This window comes from Cajanus cajan, chromosome 11 (assembly GCF_000230855.2).
Source record: "Cajanus cajan strain Asha chromosome 11, NIPB_CcT2T_4, whole genome shotgun sequence".
Taxonomy (NCBI): domain Eukaryota; kingdom Viridiplantae; phylum Streptophyta; class Magnoliopsida; order Fabales; family Fabaceae; genus Cajanus; species Cajanus cajan.
In genome coordinates, this window is record NC_138527.1 from 8,663,707 (window position 1) to 8,687,324 (window position 23,618).

Sequence of the window (23,618 nt, forward strand, 5' to 3'; positions counted from 1 at the left end):
CCTGACCAGAGTGCTAAAGCTGTCGATTGACTCGGCAGGTAGCTAGGTGTACCAGTTGAGCGCGGCCCCTTTGAGCGAGGTCGGAAAAACCCTACACAAAATAGCATCGTTATTGGTGTAGAGGTTTACCTGTGTGGTGTACAGGTTGATGTGCTCGTCTGGGTCTGTCGTGCCGTCATAGCGGTCGAGGTGGAGAGGCTTCCATCCGAGAGGGAGTGGCGTCTCCATAATGCCATCCACAAAAGGATGACGGCAGAAGGTTGGTTGATCCCCCGCGACATGAGTAGGAGCATTGTTGACCTCATGGGCGGATTTGTGTGTCGGTGCATGAGATCGATGCGTGGCAGGCTTTGGAGTCGGTGTCCTATGCGCTATTGGCGGTTGAGAAACCGAGTGCCCCTCTTCCTCGTTTAGGTGACTCGGTTGAGAGGGTTGATCAAAGGTGCGCCGTGGTAGCTGAGCGCGGATACGCTCATTCTCGGTGCGCAGCGCCGCTAGGTCTGCTTCATTGGCGGTTCGCATCGCGGCTAGGTCAGTTTCGTGCTTGGCACGCATGTTTTGCAGATCGGCGATGTGTTGCTGCCGCATCTGCTCGACTTGCTCGATCAGCCTTCTCAATGCTGCTTCGTTGTCCATGGTAGTTGCGTGATCTAGGTCGTTTGTTGCGCGTCTGCTATGGCTTCTGGTAGAAACCATAAGAGTGGCCGATAAGAGCTGTCTTGATCGGCTCCACGGTGGGCGCCAAATGTTCTTACCGAAAATCTACTGTAGAGATGATCCTCCGAGTAAGATTGGTGAGCCTCCTTCGCTGGTACGCTTGATGCTCCAAGATGGGGGTGGTACCTGCAAAAGAGACTCCGATGCTAAAGTTAGGGTTTGTATGAGTGTGAGTCTCGTATAAATAATGCACTTACCTTGGTGTTAATTAGGGTTGTGTTGGGCCTTGGGCCCGAGATCAGTTATGATCTGATTAGGATGACGAGCTGACGTCACACAGCGCGTATCCGAGGTCGTCCTGCGCTGTGGTGTCGGGCTCGGAGCTCGGCTTCGCAGTACAGATAGTACAAAACAGATTCAGAGATTTGTATAGATATGAGACTATGCAATTTAAGATGATTTAAAAGAATTAATTTGTACTATTTATACCAATAAGAAAATTCTACTTATTAGTAGCTCATTACATAAAAACTCCATAATTAAGCATTGACTTAGAGTAATTTAGGAATGAGTGATCTTCTGAAAAATTTTATAGAAAGGTACAAGGGAGGACAAAACACCTTGAAAAATCTTAGTTAATAAGGATAATCATTGATCTTAGAGATAGTCAGACATCTTAAAAAAGATTACCTATGAAGAATTCTTATCCATGAAAGATTCTAATCAACGAAAAAATGTGTGAAGTGTCACTGTATAAAATATTATAAAATAGAACCACTGAAAGATTAAATATGAAAATTGCTACATAATCTTATTTTCTTTTTCCTATTTATATATATATATATATATATATATATATATATATATAAATATTATACAGAGACTATAACGATTTTGAAAAAAAAAAATAAAAACTGATTAATAGTAGTATCAATACATTTCCAAGGACCGACGGATGAAAAGTAGAAACTAAAAAAGACGAGCACCGTGTTTGTAATAATATTTCTTTATTCTTTATGAATATGAAATGACTTAAAAAAATAGACATTCATTGAATGGGACTAACTTGTATAATTTACACGTAATTTTCTTAAAAGACCCAAATATTATATTTTCATTTTTCATAAAAAATAGATAGATGCTTTAAATATCTTTTGTCTTCGAAATAAACCTTTTTTATTTTAGTTCTTGAAAATTTTTTGTTTATTTTTTTAGTTTTCTCTCATGACTATTTTTATTGTTTTTGGTGATGTGGCATAAAAATAAACATTGTTTCCAAGTAAATTTAAATAATATAATATTTCATATTTGACACGTTATTTAAAATAATAAAAATTATTACGACAGATATTAAAAATTAAAAATAAACATTTTATAAAAATCAAAAGTTAAGCAAAAGAATATTGATTAAAAAAAAATTAAGCCTAAACAGATTTACATTTCCAAATTACAATGACAATCCTCTCTTATTTTTTTTTTTTAATTTTTAATGATTAAAATATTTTTTTTAATACATACAATTTTATATATCTCTAAATCTTTATAATTCAAAATATAATTTTTAGTTTATATATTTATCTTTTTCAATCCTTTTTAATTTTTATTATTTAAAATTAATTTTATTTTTTATATTTATAATTTTTTTTTAAATTTTAAATTTTTATTATTAATTTTTTTTTAACATTTTTTAATTTGTATTGACATAATAGAGATCTTTAATTTTATAAATATAAAAAAGTATCTCAATAATGAATATAACAAATAAAGATAAAAGATACAAAAATTTAATTTAGAATAATTAAAATAGATTTGACAACTAATATTTTTATAACGTTAAAAAATAATTAACAGATAGTAATAAAAAATATAAAATATAAAATATAAAAATGAAAAAAATTATCTAAAGTATTTTAAAAAAATATAAGTATATGAATTAATAAGAAAAAATAAGAAAAAAATATATATAAATAAATAAATAAGCATTTTAACTATTTTTAAATAAAAGTGTAGGAAATGGTCCTTTCTTTGATTTGAGCGTAGCATCAGTTGTTTGTTCCTTTCCTTCTGTGTTATTGTTAATGCTGCTGCGTGTTGCAGTTGCTGCAGCGGTGCGAGCGGGGTCCCGTAACTGGGCCCGGTGGGTTTCGGGTGGGCCCTCGAGCCCAAGCCTTTCCATATGGCGGCGGAAGAAGGAGATGGGTAAGGAAGGGCTGGTAGTGGCCAAAGAGCTCAAGAGGCTCCGGTCCGACCCGGTCCGCCTCGACCGCTACATCCGGTCCAGCGTCTCCCGCTTGCTCAAGTCCGACCTCGTCGCCGTCCTCGCAGAGTTCCAGAGACAGAACCAAGTCTTCCTCTGCATCAAGGTTCCTTTTTCCATCTCAATCTTTCTTTTCTTTTCTTTTCTTTTCATTCATTCAAACACCTAATACCACATCCCATTATTTAAACCTATCGTTCAATTTCAGCAACTATATGCAATTTTCTTGCTTTGAAACTGTTGAAGTTCAAGTGTCAAGTGAGTGTTATATATGTTAGAGTTGGACTTGATAAGTAGTACATAAGTGAAAAGATCCATACCTAATACCTTAAGGTTTTAAGCTATGTTGTAATTTGAAGTTCAATTAAGTGATTTACTCATTACTCATTGTGGGTTACTCACTAATTGTGTAGAGTGTTTTTTGGTGTAAAACTCCCCAACACAAAATGTTATTACCTGCTCTAATAGTGTGTTATGAGGAAATAACTAAGAAATGATTGATTGGCCATAACATAATAGTGTTACACACATTGACAGGGAATAATGAAAGGCTAAAGTATCCTTACACCATTAGCACATGCTAATATTCCTATTTGTTACATATGCCTACCAAGGCTTTAGTGAACATACCAGCTAATGGGTCTCTAGCTCTTTAACATGTTCTAACAAAATTATCCCTTTTTAAAGGATTTTCCCAAATGAAATCGTGATTCACTTCTGTGGTTAGTTCTTAAATGGAATGTCAGACTATTGGCTGTGTATGGCTGTTTGTTTGTTACACTAAATCTTCATAGGATAATATACAGGATTATTAGCCACGTATGGCTCTTTTTTTATACACTAAGAGCCTGTGTGAGTAAACTTCTTCATAAGCACTTCTAGGAGAGTTAAAATAGGAAGGAAAAATGAAATAAGCTTTTCCACAAGATAATTTTAGCTTATGTAGAAGCTCTCTCATATTAGTTTCTCCAAAATTTTATTTTTAATTCATGCATTAGCTAATTTTAGTTTATGGAGAAACTTATTTTGATTTTCCTCCTTATTTTTCTCTCCTAAAAGTACTTCTAGAAAACCAATTAGGTATTAAATCTCTATATAATAAGAGATCACCAGTTCTTTTGACAAATGAGATATCCTTATAAGTTTTCATATAATTTAAGATTCAGAGCTACAAGATTACCCCTAAAAAAGATAATACGAGGTTGTGGGCTTCTTGTGTAATAAAGTTCTGGCTCAATCTGCGTTAGAAAATCCATCAACTTCGCATAAACATCCCCATGACCTAGTTCTCCTTTAAGATGCTTTAGAATGGGAACAACTACATCCCATTGCGTAGTTCTGGCTAGGTGATGACATGGACTGACCAACTAAGTTCACTAAGAAGGTAATATCTGGTCACATCACAATAAGATAGCTGAATTTTCATACAACTCTCCTTTATCCCTTTGGGTCTTCCAACACTTTGTTATTATTCATTTTCAGTTTTCACTTTTGTTATCATGAGATTGTCACTACTTACTTTCAATGGTCCATTATATTTCAACAAATATAGCACATACCTCCTTTGGGAATGGAAAATGCCCCTTTAAAGTCTGGACACTGCAATCCCAAGAAAGTGTTTTAGCTGTCAGGAGTCCTTTGTTTTAACTAACAGCGCAGAAAAAATTATGAGTGTCAATTGATTACCCAAACTATGATTCTCACATGCATTCCTCTTTGGATCAAATTTAGTCACTACATTTTTACTGAACCAATTAAACCGTGCTTTGGCAACCGTTTCAACCCTTATAGAAATTTGTGAAGTTTGCAAATCTCAAGTTCTTATGCGCAACATGGTAATGAAGGAGCAATGAACGAAGGCATTCTTTTCATCAAAGTAATGAAGGAGCTAACAATTAGTGGCCACAGCAGAAACAAAAAAGGAAAACTAATATGAGGATAGCTACCAGAGAGAAAGTCTTAGAGTGGTCAACCTATTAAGATGAGTATGCCCTTTAATTACCAATCAAGCTTTCAAGCTAGCCATGGAACCTGATGGATTCATTTTTTTGGCAAACACTCATCTTGACTCATGGTCCATTAGTCAACTAGAAAATAAAAAGATTGCACACATGAGTAAATTCAAAAGATAGAAGGATCTGATTAAATGATGGAGGTGGAACATGAGTAGAAATATGAGACCATCATTGCCAACCACCCGAGTTAGCGCAAAAGTCTTAAACTATTACAATTACAAGTTTATGATTCTAGCTCTTAAAAAATAGTTAAATCATGTGTGAACTCTGATTTAGCCTTTTTGGTAAACTTTGAAAAAATTTATAAACCTTCTGTTCTGTTAGCTTATGAGGTTAGATTTCTCTATGGTTTTACCACAAAAATCTACAGTCTTAGTAAGATGATAGATTCTTGGGTCAAATAGCCTGTCTACATCAGAATGGGGAATGGACTAGGTCTAACTCGACCCGGAGGAGAAGAATTCCCAAGTTATATAAGGAATACTTAGCCATATACCTAGAAGATTTAGGATCTCAGCAGACCCTTCTCATGACTAAGATTGGATATCTAGAGTGTGAAAGTTTACAAAACTAAGCATTATAAGAAGTTCTTGGCTCACATGCCCAGCTAATATTCTGTAATATATATTAGGTTTATAAAGTTAATTTTATGTTTTAATCATTATTTTGTGTATAATATAATTGTTGGATCAAGCAAGTGATGTATAATGTAATATATATTTATATTTTATAACTTCTAGTTGCTTTGTTATGAAGTTAGTATGTTGAATGTTTTTTATAGAGATGCTACTAAATTATGTAATATATGATAAATGATGTTATTGAAGTATATATCTCTTGCTAAGAATCAAGTTTAGAATTAAAGTTTATGAAGTCTGCATGGGTTTGCCTGCACACACAAGTATGACAAGAAGACAGACTATCAAACATCCGAGATGTAAACTCTTAAGCATTGGGTTGGATAATCGACCCTGCCAAGAAGGAAAAGCTTTCATAATTGAAACTTGAAATTATGAAGATCAACTGTCCAACTAATTTTCCCTAGTTATTTTTGGGTTTGTAAAGAAAAATCTTGAGCAATTTATCTACTTCTCTTGAATTGCTTTGTTTCACGTTTTTATGCTACTTTTATGACTGGATAAAAAATTGAACCAGAAAAAAAATAAACAATAAAAAAGAATAAAACTTAGGTACATACGACAAGTCTCGTTGGTATTGTTTTCCATTCAAAGTTAGAGTTTCACTTCGATGATATGCATTTACATTTAATATAGAAATCAATAATATGTAAGGTGAAACTTCACTTTTAATTAGAGAACAACAACAACAGAGTCAGTACCTAAGTTTTATCATAATTCTTGGTGTTTTAATTACTATTTGATCTCATATTTTGATATGCATTGGTTATATATTAATCAATCCTTCATTTCTTTCTCAGTTGTATGATATAGTCCGGAAAGAAATATGGTACAGGCCAGACATGTTTTTTTATAGAGACATGCTTATGATGCTTGCACGAAACAGAAGGGTGGAAGAATCTAAGAGGGTTTGGGATGATTTGAAAGCAGAGGAAGTTTTATTCGATCAGCATACATTTGGAGATATTATTAGAGTTTTTCTGGACAGTGGATTGCCCACAGAGGCAATGAACATATATGAAGAAATGAGACAATCTCCTGAGCCTCCTCTTTCATTGCCTTTTCGAGTGATATTAAAAGGGCTCATTCCATATCCAGAATTAAGAGAGAAAGTAAAAGATGACTTCTTAGAGATTTTCCCAGATATGATAATCTACGACCCTCCAGAGGACTTGTTTGAAGATCATGAGCAGCACAAGGAGAGAGATAATGAGAATATCATTTCCTAGTTCCCTTGACTCCTTCAGAACTATCAGCTCTATGATCTAACAAATTTTATTATGTGTAGGGATCGTGGTGTTTGCAGCATGTTTTGTATGCTGAACCTACGTGATGCCATGCAGTGTTGAGACCTGGTAGCTGTTGTATATAATCACAATTGTTCCTCTTTAAATTGCAGTTTTGTCTCTTTCCCAAATTTGAAGCTTTTTTTTTAATCAATTTACATCTTAGCGTAAACAATGTTCATGATTTGTATGGAGGGAGTTGCTCAATGTCTTTTTACCCCACTTCCTTGTTCTTCAGGTGTACATCGTCCTCACTTTCTTTTCTTTTTTTCTAAGTTCCATAACTTGTGTACTCAAACATACAGTACTCGAGCTATAATGGTTCAAGAACTAGGTTGCATGCCTCCCAGAGTATCTATTGGTTGATCTTTACCTATTAGCCTAGAGGCTCAAGACATTAGAAAGTTTGAAAACAGAATAATGATCACCAAAGTGAAAATGAACAGACACGACAAGAAAATCCGACAACACATTATACATATTTTGGACTCTCCAAAAATGAAATCCAGAAAATGAAAATATTTTTAGGCTTTCAGGAAAAGAAATCTGGGAAATGAACAATATTTGTGTTATAATATTGAAAATATGATTGTGCATCTTTATTTGACACTGTAATTCGAATTAGTCCTGATATTATTTTATAGGATTTTTTTTTCCAAGTTTCCCTTATTAAATTGTCTCATGTTCTGCACTATAAATAGGAACACTTCTTTGCACATTGATATATATATAAAAAAAAAAAAAAAATAAATAAATAAATAAATAAAAAAACCTTCTACAGATATGCCTTTGTCTTTTACCTCTCCCGATATTATAATAATTAGAATTGTTATTATAATATTAATATTTTCAGTAATTATAAAAATTGATTATGAGAATAAAATATTAATTGTAATGTGTCTATATATAAAAGGAAACAAATTAAGGCATTATAAATTATACAACTATTATACTGGCAATAACTATAAAATGTGATTTTTGTCAATCAAATCATTTAGTTATAATTATATAATCAGAGTTCTTACTTAAAAGTATATTTGACATCAATTTTCATTTTTGATGTATATAATGGAGTATTAAATAATTTATATTAATATAAAAAAAATTGACCCGATTTGTGATTAAAAAAAATCAAACACCAATAAATTTTAAGATAGAATAATACAATAAAAAGTTATTGATGATAAATATAATAATTTATTTCAAATTTTTTTAGAGAGAAATTTAGGGAGAGGGGATAACACCCCAATCTAAAGTAAGGATAGTTTCCACGCTTAAAGAGAAGAGTAAGGGTTTGAACTCTATCTCTTCCCACTATCATATGAGAGGCCCTATCTTTTTCGACTCGACCAAATCTCATGGAGTTATAAATGATGTAGTTTGATCTCTAGGTGCATGTACACACTTACTTTGTAGGATAGTATAGAATGTTCGATCCCAAAACTCAAAGCCAACATTGTTTCTACAAGTTAAAAGGAACCTAAATCAAAACACAGTCAACGAATATTTTTTCTCAACAAATCAGGTCAAAATCAAAGATACTCATGAATCCAAATTTAATTGCCATGCCTGCAAAAGCTACAAGTAACTTTTGAAAAACATTTGATAAACATAACCTATGAAGGACGATTCTAAAAATCAGAACATCAAGAAAGGTGTAATGAAGACTTGTCATGGATCAAAAAAATTTATTTTTAATTAAATTGTTCAAGTTATTTGTTTTGTAAGACTACTTAATCCTATCTTAATCTAAACTCATTAGGGTAACCTGAAAAAAGCTTATAAATAATCCTAAAGTAAAATGAAGTGTTTTAAGTCAAAATTCTCGTTCCAGGTAGAAAGAAATGATTCCTTGGAGTGAAATCAATGAGAATCAATTCACTCGAAGTAAATTTGAGTTACAGGCACAATAATCAAATTTGGAATGTATGGTTTTCCGAGAGAATCAATTCTTTTAGGGAAGGAATAGATTTCCATGAGTAAAACAATTTTTTGAAAAATCTTTATCTTTCCCTATTCCTAATTATTGTGGAAATTAGAGATATGATTGATATATATATATATATATATATATATATATATATATATATATATATATATATATATATATATATATATATATTATTTATTTATTTATTTATCAAGAGGTATACTTTTTGAAATTGTTTTATCTTTAAATTCATATATAATAAAATTATTTTTCTATGGCTGATAACAAGTGATTGAGAGAAAATTAACTATAAAAGGGTTTTAGTCTAATAAGTCAAGATTTGAGAGGATGAAATTATAAGTGTGTTTCAATTTATGTAATCTCTACTTCTTAGGGTATTGTTTTGTTTTGACTTTCTCTGGTTATAAAAATTCAGTTAGTTTTCTCGGTGGTTCGAAGTGTTAGCGATCACCCAGATTTGCAAGTAAGGTTTCCATAGGAAAGTTGTTCTTAGTGGGTGGTTAAAGTGAAAAATTGAGGAGCATCTCTAGTTGGCTTATCAAGGAAGATTTCTTAAGTGTAAAATATTTGTTTCACTTTCAACTCTTATATATTAGTGAAGAAAACAGAAATATCACTCGAGAACTGGACGGTTTTAACTTGGACTGAACCAATATTAATGGCATTGCATTTTCTAACTCCTTTGTCTTTGTTTGTGCTTAATTGTTTTACATTATTAATTTGAGTTGTATCCAAAATTATGATTATTTATATATTAAAATTAATTTGGGAACTTCTCTCTTTCTATCTATCTCTATATATATATATATATTATATTCATCACAACTAAAAGATTTTAGAGTGTGATTTTTTTTAATTATATTTTAACCTATCCTCTCTTGAATTATTGAAGTCACCTTGTTAACATGTTTTTGTTATGATTAACTAGAGAATAAATACAATATTTTTACCATATTAATAATGTGACTTTAGGTTTAACTAAACTCTACAAAATTAATTTTTAAAGTTAGGGTTATCTCCATTTATATATTCTATTTGGGTCTTATCTTTAGTTGACATGTAACATGATTTTTTTTAATGGTTTCAGTTATGTTTAACATTATTAAGCTTGGTGTATAAATAATATGATGGATGATCCATAATGAATTTAAGATATACTTTGATATTATCTAAAATGTGTGTAAAAGATTATTTTTTACATTTAATTAACAAGTAGTCATTGAGTTTTATTTTTTTAGTAAATTACACTTACAGCTCCTAAAATTTTGTAAAATTGTACAAAATTCCTAGTTTTTTACTCCTATAATAACTCTCATAATTGTTTAAAAAATGTTACACAAACACCATTTAGACATTAACCCCATTGATTTTTTCAAAAAAAAAAATTACATTATGACCCCATATAAGAAAAGCTATCATAATGTTTAAAAAAAGTGTTAGAACAATTACACAACTTCAACAATATTAATGTAACTTACTCTCAAATTTTTTAAGCCTTCAATGTAAAATCTATAATGTCAAATCATTAATGGAAAATTTAAATATAACTTTTAAAGTAATCATTACAAAAATTAATAAACTTACTATACATGTCAACCAATGGTTAGACAAAGACAATAACATTAAAATAACTTGCCATTTCTATCCATTCAAATTAAATTCTTACAGAAGCAACAACTTAAATTTGGTTCAAATTTCATCTTTACACAAATCACAATAGTTATACATATAGTCACAAACTTTTTAAAAAAGTTTTAATTTTTTTTTATATTACTTTCTCATTTCTTTCGATGCTTTAAGAAATATTTCATGAAAACTATTATTACATTTGGACTAAAATACCTTAATTTAATACTCGAATTCTGGATGTCTACACTATTAGCAATGAATATTAAATAAGGATATATTTATTAAAAAAAGTATTAATTAGACTTTAAAATTTTAAAACATCATTTTGTATAATAATAGGTTAAAATATCTAAAAACATGGAAACAAGAAGATAAGTATTAAACAATAAAAAAATGCTGGAGGAATGTTATAACACATTTTTTTTAATATACTCTGTTATTAGGAAAATTCCACGTTAATCTCATTATCTTATTCAGGTCTTAATTCAATAATATAGATTTCAGGCATTTTTAACGAATTTCACATAAAATTTCTTCTAATAATAAAAATATATTTTAAAAAAGTGTAAAATCACTATCATTCCTTTACCTGACCGATATCCCTAACGTTGTTGGTAGAAAACTACCGAATTTCCAAGGCTTTTAAACTGGGAATCAAGTGAAGGAACACTCTTGACCACATGCACCCTCAATAAGATTGCAAATGCAAAATGCTAAAAAAACCCAAAGGAAATAAAAGATGAGAAAGATATAAAAAAGTATAAAGAAACAAGAGTAAGCTTTCTAATATTCTTTTCATTTTAATTCCCATGTATATATTTCTGAATTGCTTTTTTTTTTGGTGAAAATATTTTTGGATTGTTTTGATACATCTTAACATTACAAACATTGCTTACAAGGAAGCATCACGGCTAAAACAGGGTAAAAAGACAATAAAGGCCTTTCAATATATAAACATATACCTAAAGGCTAAATCGGTATACATGACCATCAAGAGCCATCAAAATAATTACATTGTCAAAATAATCAGAACGAGCACAGAAACTTCTGCATACCATTGCAGTATACCACACCAAGATTCAATCACCTAGTAGGCAAAGCGGCTGTCTCATGCTAAGCTCCAGTTTAAGTGCAGGAAATTGCTCCAAATCATGGGACGAACTTATAATTTTCTGCAATCATATCAGGACAATCGGAAATTAATGTATTGTTATAATTTAAAAGAAATAGCAGTATCATCATCACTAGATCCGCTGAAATATAGCATAAACTAGTTCAGCAAGTAACCTTTCTCGTATTGGTCCGTGGGATTAGAATTATAACCCACATCAACATTGAAGCTAAAAACGTAAAAACTAAAAACAAAACACGACCATAAAAAGTTTATTCACTTGATCAATATGCAATTTCCTAAGCTATACCTTAAACAACAGCTACAAATTCTAGAATATGCAAGACCATAATGTGACACATTCTAACTGAATTTGCTGCAGCTTATGTATGTCTGCCTACTTGATTCCAAACTTTCTACTCGGCAACCACTATTCTGTGCACTGGTAATGGCAGCTTCAATTACTGCATTCAGCATGCTGATAGATTTGCTTTTTGATAGTTTAAAGTTATCTAGTTGCAAATACCCAAAACTAAACCATATATTCAAGCGGTTTAGCTGAGTTTCAGTTCCTTTGACAGTTGAGAAGGCAGAAAGCGCTGCATAATAGTTTCCAGTTTCTACAGATTGACATGCCCCAACTCATGAAAGGTTCTCTCATCCCTAAAATGTGTAAATAAACTACCTACCTACCTACATACACCTCTTCATTTGAGTGAGAACTGTTCCTTGTTAAATGACTATGTTCAAGTCTATTCAAAAGTCCAAAGCTCTCTTAAGGCCTATAACCCAGTAGTTATGTGATGAACAACAAATTTTCACCTTTTGTTTTTTCTTATCATGTTATCGGTGTAAAATATCTACCAACTTTGTTAATGACTAATTTCTGTTGAAAAACCTAACTGACCATCTTTAATAGTGTCTCTGTTCCCAAAAAATCCACTTTTGAATCAATTTTAACTAGTGATACTTTTTTATAAACAGAATTAAGAGCAGAAAGATAAATGAAAGAGGATAAGAATCCTAATTAATAAAAATAATAACAATAATAATAATAATATCCAGAAGTATGCAATACAAGATGACAATCTCCTGTAAATCTATCAAAGCCTCCCCTAAAATAGGGGAACACATCGAATAAGCTAGAAAAACTACTCAATCTGAAATGGACTCATAGAAGACTGCCAACTAGGCGATTGAAACATTTCTTTCCATCCAAATATATTAAAGAATCAAAAAGTGAGAATCAGGCCAAAATCTGCAAGTACCAAATACACATTATCACAGGAACTGCTGAACATTCGAAGTATGGTGGGTATGACTTGCAAGCATTCTTTCAAAATTTGGGGAGAGCAACAAGATAACCCAATTTTAATTCTGATTGATTGTGGAGCTTCCCACAATATCATTGTTGAATCTGTTGTGAAAAGATTGAGGCTACTAGTAGATAGAACAAAACAATATTGGGTAAAAGTAGGAGATGGTCATAGTGTGAAGGCTCAAGGGATGTGTGCAGATTTGGAACTGGTGGTGCAGAAAGTCCCCTTGACCCAAAATTTTTATTTGTTTGCTTTGGATGGAGTGGACAATATGTTGGGAATGGAATGGTTAAGATGATTGGGGGAAATCAAGGCTAATTTTGATAAATTAACCTGGAAAATCAAAATGGGTGGAGAAGTCTATCAGATTAAGGGAGATTCTTCCTTGAGTGTATTAGAAGCCCCATTAAAAGGTACACTCAAACACTTGGAGGTGGAGGAGGAGATTTATTGGGTGGAGTGTTGTTTGGCTGCAATGGAACCAAAGGAAAGAATAAGAACAATTCCAGATTGCATAAGACAGATTCTAGAAGAGTTTGAGTCTGTTTTTCAAGAACCCCAAGGGCTACCTCCTTCAAGGAGGCAAGACCATGCTATCTTCTTAAAGGAGGGGGCAGAGATTCCAAATCTGAGGCCTTACAAGTATCCTTATTATCAAAAGAATGAAATTGAGAAATTGGTGCAAGATATGTTGAGAGCTGGAATAATTAGGCCTAGTGTTAGTCCCTATGTTAGTCCTATTATTTTAGTTAAAAAGAAGGATGGGAGTTGGATGTTTTGTGTGGATTACAGGGCTTTCAATAAGGTAACTATCCCGGATAATTTCCAATTCCAGTCATTGATGAGCTCTTGGATGAACTGGTTGGGGCCACCATTTTTTCTAAGTTAGACTTGAAGTCCGGTTATCACCAGATTCGAATGAAAGAGGAAGATGTTCAAAAGATAGCTTTTAGAACACATGACTATTTGGTAATGCCATTTGGCCTTACCAATGCTCCCTCAACATTCCAAGGGTTGATGAATGAAGTATTAAGGTGATATTTGGGGAAGTTTGTCTTGGTATTTTTTAATGATATTTTGGTGTACAGCAGGAGTTTGGAGGATCATTAACACTACCTAAGATAGGTGCTGACTTACTGCAGGAAAATTCATTAGTGGCCAACAAGAAGAAGTGTGAATTTGTTAGGTCACACATGGAATATTTGGGTCATGTCATTTATGCCAGTGGAGTAGCAGCAGACTCTACCAAGGTGGAAGCCATGCTTAATTGGCTTACCCCACAAATCTCAAAGGTCTGAGGAGTTTTTTAGGATTGATTGGATACTACAGGTGATTTGTGCAAGGATATGAGGTACTATCCAGGCCCTTGACTAGATTGTTAAAGAAGGAAGCATTTTTATGGAAGAGGAAGCTACCAAAGCTTTTGATGCACTGAAAAAGGCCATGGCAGCATTACCAACATTGGCAGCACCAAATTTCTCCAAGTATTTTGTGGTAGAATCGGATGCTTACAAGGGAATAGGGGCAATGTTATTACAAGAGGGCAGACCATTAACTTTAATGACCAAATCATTATCAAAAAAGGCTCAGAAGAAATTGATTTATGAGAGAGAATTAATGGCAATTGTTGTGGCTATACAGAAGTGGAGACATTACTTGATGGGCAGGAGGTTCATTATCAAAACTGACCAGAGAAGTCTCAAATTTCTCATTGAGAAAAGGCTGTTGAGGGAAGAGCATCACAAGTGGACCACCAAGTTATTGGGATTTGACTTTGAGATTCAATATAAACCTGGTTATGTGAACAAAGCTGTGGATGGACTCTCACGGCAGATGATGTATGCTTGATGCTTCCATTTCAAGAGCGGAAATGGAGGAATGGAAGAGATGGAAAGAAGAAATTACGGAGGATTTCATTTGTGGATTGTCGAGAGCTTTGGGCAAAGATACAGTGCTGGTGGTAGTAGACAGATTATCTAAATATGCTCATTTCTTACCTCTATCACATCCTTTCTCAGCTCATGAAGTTGCTAAAATATTCATTAAAGAAGTGGTCCAACTAAATGGGTTTTTCGAGGCTATTGTAATGGATATGGACAAATTATTTTTGAGTCAATTTTGGTCCGAATTTTAAGTCGGCAGGCACTAGATTGAATTATACTTCAGCCTATCACCCTCAATCGGATGGGCAAACAGAGGTAGTTAATAGATGTTTGGAGGATTACTTAAGATGTTTTGTGGGGGATAAACCCAAGAAATGGCCTAGTTGGTTACCTTGGGCAGAATTTTGCTTTAACACGCATTATAATCAGTCTTCTGGTATGATGGCATTTAAAGCTATCTATGGGAGAGATCCTCCAGCCATTTTTAAAGCTCAAACTTTTCCTTTAAAGGTGGAGGCCGTGAATTTATTGGCTGAGGAGCAAGATGGAGTTTTGGAGGAGTTAAGAGCTAACATTTGTAAGGCACAATCAAGGATGAAACAATAGGCTGACAAGAAAAGGAGAGATGTTAGTTTTGAGGTAGCAGACTGGGTTTATTTGAAGGCACAACCATATAAACTCAAGTCTCCGGCTAAAAAGAGGAACGAGAAATTGACTCCTAGGTTCTATGGTCCTTTCCAGGTGGTGGCTAAGGTTGGTACAGTGGCTTATAAGTTGCAATTACCAAAGGGCAGCAGAATTCATGTCAGCAAGTTAAAGAAGGTCATTCCACTCGAAACACAAGTGCGGCCCCTTCCGATGGAGCTTTCTGTTGAATGGGAATTGCAGCTACAACCAACAGAGATTTTATCCTACAAATATAGCAGAGTTGGGTAACTAGAGGTTCTTGTCCAGTGGCACAACCTACCAAACTTTGAGAACTCGTGGGAGACAGTTACAAAGATGAATACAACATTTCCACAATTCCACCTTGAGGATAAGGTGATTGCATTAGGGGGGAGTATTGATAGGGGACCCATAGTTAAGAGGGCCTATGTTAGGAGGCAAAGGGGGGACAGTTAGTTATTATATTAACTAATTGGTAGTTGTTCTGTTGGAGGCAGTTACTTTGTATAAATATGAGAGAATTATAGAAGTAGGGTATGTGAAAAATAGTGGAATAATCTGGGAGAGATAGGCACTCTCGAATTTCCTTGTATCACTATATTCTTTCCTTCTGGCTTACATTGACCAGCTAGGGTTCAATAGCAAAATAATACAACAATCTTTATTTCCTTTCTGAATCTTTTTCGATATCCAATGAAATCTATCAGAAACCTCATAGGTTACCTTCTACTATGTCTGAAACAGTTTATAAATTTCCTTTAGAATTGGTCTACAGTGACTTGTGGGGACCCTCACCTGAACCATCTTCTAATAATTTTTCTTATTATATTACGTTTATTGATGCTTACTCCAAGTTTAGATGGAATTATCTTCTATAAAAGTAAATCTGAGACCTTCCCTATTTTCAAGCAATTTAAAGCCATGGCTGAGTTACTATTCAATACTTCTCTTAAAAGCCTACAAACTGACTGGGGAGGAGAATTTAGACCACTAAGCAAATATTTGAGAGAATTTAGTATTCATCATAGATTAATATGTCCTCATACCATCAAAATGGTGTCAGAGAAAGAAAACACAGGCACATAGTTGATCTAGGTATAACTCTCCTTAGTCATGTTGCTTTACCCTTAAAATATTGAGATCATGCTTTTATAACTTCTGTCTATCTTATTAATAGATTGCCTACAGCCTCTCTTAATTTTCATGTTCCCTAAATAGCTCTGTTCAAACAAAATCCAGACTACCACTTTCTCAAAACTTTTGGTTATGCTTGTTATCCTCTTCTAAGACACTACAACTCTCACAAGTTTGATTTCAAATACCATGAATGTGTGTTCTTAGGCTATTTCACTACTCACAAAGGTTACAAATATCTCTCACCTACAAGCAAACTTCTTATATCAAAAGATGTTATCTTCTATGAGTCAAAGTTTCCTTACCCAAATCTTTTTCCTACATCCACACTTGAAATTTCTGTTCCTTATACATCATCAACCCCTGCCTCCATTCCTATTGTTTCTCCTCATGTCACTATACCTAATTCTAATCATAGTATTCCCTCTCTTGAGTCACCTAGTTCTTCTTCTAGTAGTCAATCCTATGTTTCATCAAGCTTGGTCTCTCCTAACCAATCTGTTTCTACTTCCACTAGTTCTTCATCATTGTCTTCATCACCTATAAATATCCATTCCATGCAAACAAGATCAACGTCTGGTGTCTTGCCTAGTCGTGTCCCTGCTCATCTTCTTCTTAATTATTCTAAACCTAAGAGTGTAAAACAAGCTTTAAAGGACCCAAAATGGCTGGCAGCTATGCAACAGGAATTTGATGTGTTGCTCAAAAATAATACATGGACTTCGGTTTCTCTTCCTCCCACTAGGAAAGCTATTGGTTGTAACTTGTAAGTGGGTGTTCCACATAAAAGAAAATGCAGATGGTACTTTGAATAAATACAAAGCTCGGTTGGTAGCTAAGGGATTTCACCAAGTTCCCAGATCTGACTTCAATGAAACGCTTTCTCCAGTTATCAAACTAGTTACAATAAGACTCATTCTTACTTTGGCTCTAACTAATCACTGGGTTTTAGATCAACTTGATGTTAACAATGTTTTTCTTAAGGGATTACTTGATGAAATTGTGTATATGCAGCAGCCCCCAGGTTCTGAGACTGCAGATTCTTCCTTGGTCTGCAAGTTGAATAAGGCTATCTATGATCTGAAACAAGCACCCAGACAGTGGTTTGACAAATTAAAGGCAACTCTTTTGCAGTTAAGTTTTGTGTCTAGCAGGTGCAATCCATCCTTATTTGCCTATCACATGCTAACTGCCATTGTTTATATCTTGATGTATGTAGATGATATTATCAATACAGGGAGCTCAAATATTTTAGTCCAGCAGCTTTCTAAACAACTGGATTCAATATTCTCTCTCAAGCAATCGGGAGCTTTAGACTATTTTTTGGGTATTGGAGTTCGACCAATGGTCAATGGTTCCTTGGTTCTCACTCAAACAAAATATATTAGAGATTTACTGCACAAAACTATTGTGTTTGAAGCCAATTCTATATCTTCTCCAATGGTTTCCAATTGTAAACTATCCAAAGTTGGAACAGATATTCTTTCTGATGCTACCTTTTATAGGTCAGTTGTTGGAAGTTCCAACTTGGAACTCTCCAATATGCAACTAATTACTAGACCTGAAATCAGCTTTGCAGTCAATAAAGTTTGTCGATTTATGGATCAACCTTTGGAATTACATTGGATGGTAGTAAAACATATTCTTCAACATCTAAAAGGCACTCTGTTTCATGGCCTTCATCCTCAACCTGCAGTATCCTCTCAGCCACTTTCTTTACAGGCTTTGAGATGCTGATTGGGCTGCAGATCTTGATGATCGTAGGTCCACTTCTGGGGCTGCAATTTATCTTGGTCCCGATCTGGTCTCCTGGTAATCTCGCAAACAGCCTCTTGTAGCTCGATCCAGTACCAAAGCTGAATATAGAAGCTTGGCTCAAGCTACTTCTAGTCTTCTCTTAACAATGGTTGGGGTCAGAAAGTGCCAGTTTCAAATGTGAAGCATCACAGTTAGAACCCTGTGTTTTGGACAAAAATAGTATGGATCCTCACCATCCCCCACTAGTTACCCTTTGGGAGGGTTTGAAGGTATCATAAAATAATCATAAGTGTAAACAATAACAACCCAAAAATCAAAAGCCAAATAGAATGCATAATAATACCATGAAAATTTATGATATTTAGCACTTGGTATAACACTTTTAGGATATATAATAGCTGTTATTTTCAAAAACTCTCGAGGTGCTGACAAAAATAAGTGATTATTTTTCTTCAAAATAAGTTGAACCAAATACACTGTTAAGCCGATTATTAATTAACTGTATGGACAGCCATGACGTTAAAAGTAACAAATCACTATCATATAAACAATCAATATATAACACATGACTAACTGGATAACTATTAGAGGGTGTTATTCAACAACAATTACCAGTGCAGCAACATGTGCATCTTGTAAAATGTTTCCATCAACTTCCAATCTGGCAACAGGAAACTCTGGAAGATGTCCCGATTGTTTCTTCCCAAGCAAGTCACCAGGTCCCCGCAATAAAAGGTCCATATTGGCGAGATAGAACCCATCTGATGATTGTTCTAGTACTTTCAATCGATTCAGGCTACTGGCAGTTGATGCTACTAGTATACATTTTGATGGCCTTGTGCCACGTCCAACTCTTCCTCTAAGTTGGTGCAGTTGAGCAATTCCAAACCTCTCAGAGTTCAACACAACCATCATAGATGCATCTGGAACATCAACACCAATCTCAATTACTTGAGTGGCAAGAAGTATATGTATTTCTCCAGTTCTAAACTTTCTTAATGTTTCTTCTTTTTCATCACTTTTCATTTTTCCATGTAATAAGCCACAATTATATCCTTGAAACCGTTGTGATATAACTTCAAGATCTGCAGAGGCAGCATGAAGCTGGGGTAGTTGCTCAGAAAGTTCAATAATTGGGAAGACAAGATAAACTTTTCCCCCATCTTCCAATTCATCCAGCATCATCTGCTATACATCAGAAAGTGAATTCATGATAGCAAAAGTAAATTCATTGACTTCAAACAGTTGAAAGAAAAAAAGAAAAAAAATAATCATGTGAGCTATTGAGATAGAAATGTTTGATCTTCTTCAAAGAGGCAGATGCAAATAGCACGTCATAAAGAGGCATATTTAAGCCCATCATCTAGATTTCAATGCCTAAATTATGAAATTACCAATTACTTAAAAAACAGGAAGGCAAAAGACTGTCGAAAAAAGATTGATAAAGACATAAAGAAGTACATTTTAAGAATTACTGTCACCTTGTAGACATCCTCAAATCCTTTGTCATTTCCTTCAATGGTAAATGTTTGAACAGGAATTCTTCCGGGAGGTAAGTCAGTTATCTGTGATGGGACATGGCAAAGAAGAAAGCATTTGCAACAACAAATGATTTTAAATTGGTCAAAACAAACCGAAGTGAAACAGACAACATAAAATATATGTTGTAATTAGAGAAAGATATTAGGAGATATTGTTAAAAATAACAGAATATCTTAGTGATTTATCATTATCTTTAATTTTTCTTTTTTATCTTTTATCTTTTAAGTCGTAGTGATAGGTCTCAACTGGATATTAAGAGAGAATTTGAGAATAACGAAAGATTGTAGTATTATTGTTCTTGAGTTCTTGCTGTCAACACAACAGAAAGAAAGAATACAATGAATCAGGCAATTCGAGAGTGCCTATCTCTCCCAAAATACAATACTTCTTCCTCCCCTTCTTCTCCCTTATTCCCTCCTATTTATACAATTTAACAGTCCCTACCAGACTGTCATCAGTTAGTTACAAAATTAACTAACTGTCCCCCTTTTCCCTCCTAACGTAGACCTGTTTAACCACAGGTCTCCTATCAATACTCCCCCCTCTAGCAATCACCTTGTCCTCAAGGTGGAATTGTGGAAATGCAATCTGCATCTTGGTTGCTGTCTCCCACGAGTTTTCACAATCTGGTAGGTTGTGCCATTGGATAAGCACCTCTAACTCTCCTGTTCTGTTGTACCTGTAAGACAAAAGTTCCGCCGGCTGTGGCTGCAATTCCCAGTCTGCAGAAATGTCTTCCGGAAGGGACTGCACTTGTTTTTCTAGTGGAACTGCCTTCTTCAATTTGCTGACATGAAAGACTGAGTGAATTCTGCTGTTTTCTGGTAACTGCAACTTGTAAGCCACCTCACCCACCTTAGCCACTACCTGAAAAGGACCATAGTATCTAGGACTCAATTTCTCATTTCTCCTCTTCGCCAGCGATTTGAGCCTATACGGTTGGCCCTTCAGATAAACCCAGTTCCCCACCTCAAATTTCACATCTCTTCTTTTCTTATCTGCTTGTTGTTTCATCCTATGCTGCGCCTTTCCAATGTTAGCTTTCAACTCTTCCAAAATTCCGTCTCTCTCTTCTGCCATTACATTCACAGTTTCCACCTTGGAAGGAAAAGTTTGAGCTTTGAAAATCGTAGGAGGATCCCTTCCATACACAGCCTTGAATGGGGTCATACCCGAAGACTGATTATAATGAGTGTTAAAACAAAATTCTGCCCAAGCTAACCATCTAGGCCATTGCTTGGGTTTATCCCCTACAAAACACCTCAAGTAATCCTCCAAACACCTATTCACCACTTCTGTCTGTCCATCCGACTGGGGGTGATATGCAGAAGAATATTTCAATTTCGTACCTGCTGATTTAAACAACTCCGACCAAAACTGACTCAAAAACAATCTGTCCCTGTCCGTTACAATGGATTCCGGAAATCCATGTAGTCTCACCACTTCCTGAATGAACACTTGAGCCACCTCTTGTGCCGAAAAAGGGTGTGATAGGGGTAAAAAATGAGCGTACTTGGACAATCTGTCTACTACCACCAAAATGGTATCCTTGCCTAAAGCTCTTGGGAGTCCACCAATGAAATCCATGGATATGTCAGTCCATATTTGTGTCGGAATCGGTAATGGTTGCAGCAATCCCCCTGGCGCTAACGTCTGATACTTATTAATTTGGCAAACGTGGCATTCAGTTACGAATTTGGCAATATCCTTCTTCATTCCCCTCCAGAAAAATGCAGCCGATACTCTCTTGAAAGTCCTGAAGACTCCAGCATGCCCCCCATCGCTGAAGCATGGAACTCCTGGATGATAAGAGGAATCCTGCTCGAATGTCGGGGTAAAACCAATTTGCCTTTGAAGAATAATTTTCCCTCCTTCAATTCATACCCTTTTTTCGTATCCGGGTCTGTGACCAATTTCTGTATTAATGCTTGCATTTCAGCATCCCCCAAGAACTCCTCTTCCCATTTCCGCCACTCCTCCATTTCCACTCTTGATATGGCAGCATACATCATCTGCCTTGAGAGCCCATCAGCCGCCTTATTCTCATAACCTGGTTTGTATTGGATTTCGAAATCAAATCCCAATAACTTGGTCGTCCACTTGTGATGCTCTTCTCCCAATAACCTCTGCTCTGTAAGAAACTTAAGGCTCCTCTGATCAGTCTTTATAGTGAACTTCCTTCCCATCAAATAATGCCTCCATTTCTGAACTGCCACCACAATCGCCATCAGTTCCCTTTCATAAACTGACTTGCTCTGGGCCTTTTCAGAAAGTGCCTTGCTCATGAAGGCTAAAGGTCTGCCCTCTTGAAGCAGCACTGCCCCAATCCCTTTGCTGGACGCATCTGACTCTACCACAAACTGTTTGGAAAAATTTGGTATGGCCAGAATTGGTAATTCGACCATGGCCTGCTTTAGTGCATCGAAAGCCTTGGTGGCTTCCCCACTCCAAACGAATGCTTCCTTTTTTAACAATTCAGTCAGCGGTCGAGAAATCACCCCATAGCCACGAACAAATCGCCTATAATACCCAGTCAGACCCAGAAACCCCCTCAAACCTTTAAGACTCGTAGGTTGAGGCCACTTAAGCATGGCTTCTACTTTGGAAGGGTCAGCTGCCACCCCCTTGACCGAAATAACATGACCCAAATACTCCATTTGAGGCCTTGCAAACTCACACTTCTTTCCATTAACCATCAACACATTTTCCTTTAACAAATTCAGCACCTGCCTTAAGTGGTATTGATGCTCTTCCAAATTCCTGCTATACACCAATATATCATCGAAAAATACTAAAACAAACTTTCTCAAAAATGGCCTCAATACTTCGTTCATCAGCCCTTGGAACGTTGAGGGTGCATTAGTAAGGCCGAAAGGCATTACCAAGTATTCATAGTGCCCTTCATGCGTTCTAAAAGCCGTCTTGTGAATATCCTCCTCTCTCATCCGAATTTGGTGATATCCCGATTTCAAATCCAATTTGGAAAATATAGTGGCCCCAGTTAGTTCATCCAACAACTCATCAATAACTGGAATTGGAAATTTATCTGGGACGGTTACCTTATTTAGCACCCTGTAATCTACACAAAACCTCCAACTCCCATCCTTCTTTTTAACCAAAATTATAGGACTAGCATAAGGGCTGATGCTAGGTCGGATAATTCCGGTTCTCAGCATATCCTGCACCAATTTTTCAATCTCATTTTTTTGATAATATGGATACCTATATGGTCTGAGGTTAGGGATCTCCGCTCCCTCCTTCAAATTGATCGCATGGTCTTGCCTTCTTGACGGGGGTAGTCCCTGGGGTTCCCTGAAAACCTCCTCAAACTCCTCCAAGAGTTTCTGAATACTGTCCGGAATGGCTCTCATCTTCTCCCCTGACTCCGTTTCTGCCACACAACATTCCACCCAATAGATTTCGTCCTCCTCCTTCAGTTGCTTGAGGGTGCCTTTCAAGGGTGCTTCCAACACACTCAAAGAAGAGTCCCCCTTGATTAGATAGACCCCTCCTCCCACTCTAACCTTTAAGGTTAATTTATCAAAATTAGCCTTAATTTCTCCCAGCCCCCTCAACCATTCCATTCCTAAAATCACGTCAACCCCATCCAAAGCGAACAGATAGAAATTCTGCCTCAACGGAACCCCTTGTAACTCCATTTCCAACCCTGAGCACATGCCCTGCGCCTTCACACTGTGCCCATCCCCTACCTTCACCCAATACGGTTCAGTTCTCTCCACCTCCAGCCCCAATTTCCTTACCACTGAATCAG

General features: G+C 35.2%; 2 protein-coding genes across 4 annotated transcripts in view; one reads left to right on the forward strand and one right to left on the reverse strand.

Moving 5' to 3' along the window:
- The first annotated feature begins 2,677 nt into the window (after positions 1 to 2,677).
- On the forward strand, positions 2,678 to 7,197 carry LOC109810054 (Pentatricopeptide repeat (PPR) superfamily protein). Its single transcript, XM_020373418.3, has 2 exons — positions 2,678 to 3,020; positions 6,368 to 7,197. The coding sequence occupies exons 1-2, from the start codon at positions 2,736 to 2,738 to the stop codon at positions 6,794 to 6,796; spliced, it is 714 nt and encodes a 237-aa protein (XP_020229007.1). The 5' UTR covers positions 2,678 to 2,735; the 3' UTR covers positions 6,797 to 7,197.
- A 4,011-nt stretch (positions 7,198 to 11,208) lies between these two features.
- LOC109810084 (DEAD/DEAH box RNA helicase family protein) overlaps positions 11,209 to 23,618 on the reverse strand; it is a 49,524-nt gene continuing 37,114 nt past the window's right edge. Inside the window, exons 15-17 of one of the 3 annotated variants that reach the window (XM_020373464.3) lie at positions 19,786 to 19,869; positions 18,917 to 19,489; positions 11,209 to 11,605 (exon numbers count right to left, since the gene is read on the reverse strand). In XM_020373464.3, coding sequence (XP_020229053.2) covers positions 11,513 to 11,605; positions 18,917 to 19,489; positions 19,786 to 19,869 — 750 coding nt within the window. In that variant the 3' untranslated portion in view covers positions 11,209 to 11,512. Of the gene's footprint in view, positions 11,606 to 18,916; positions 19,493 to 19,765; positions 19,870 to 23,618 lie in introns of those variants that run through there. The other 2 variants (XM_020373463.3, XM_020373465.3) reach the window with 2 other exon arrangements.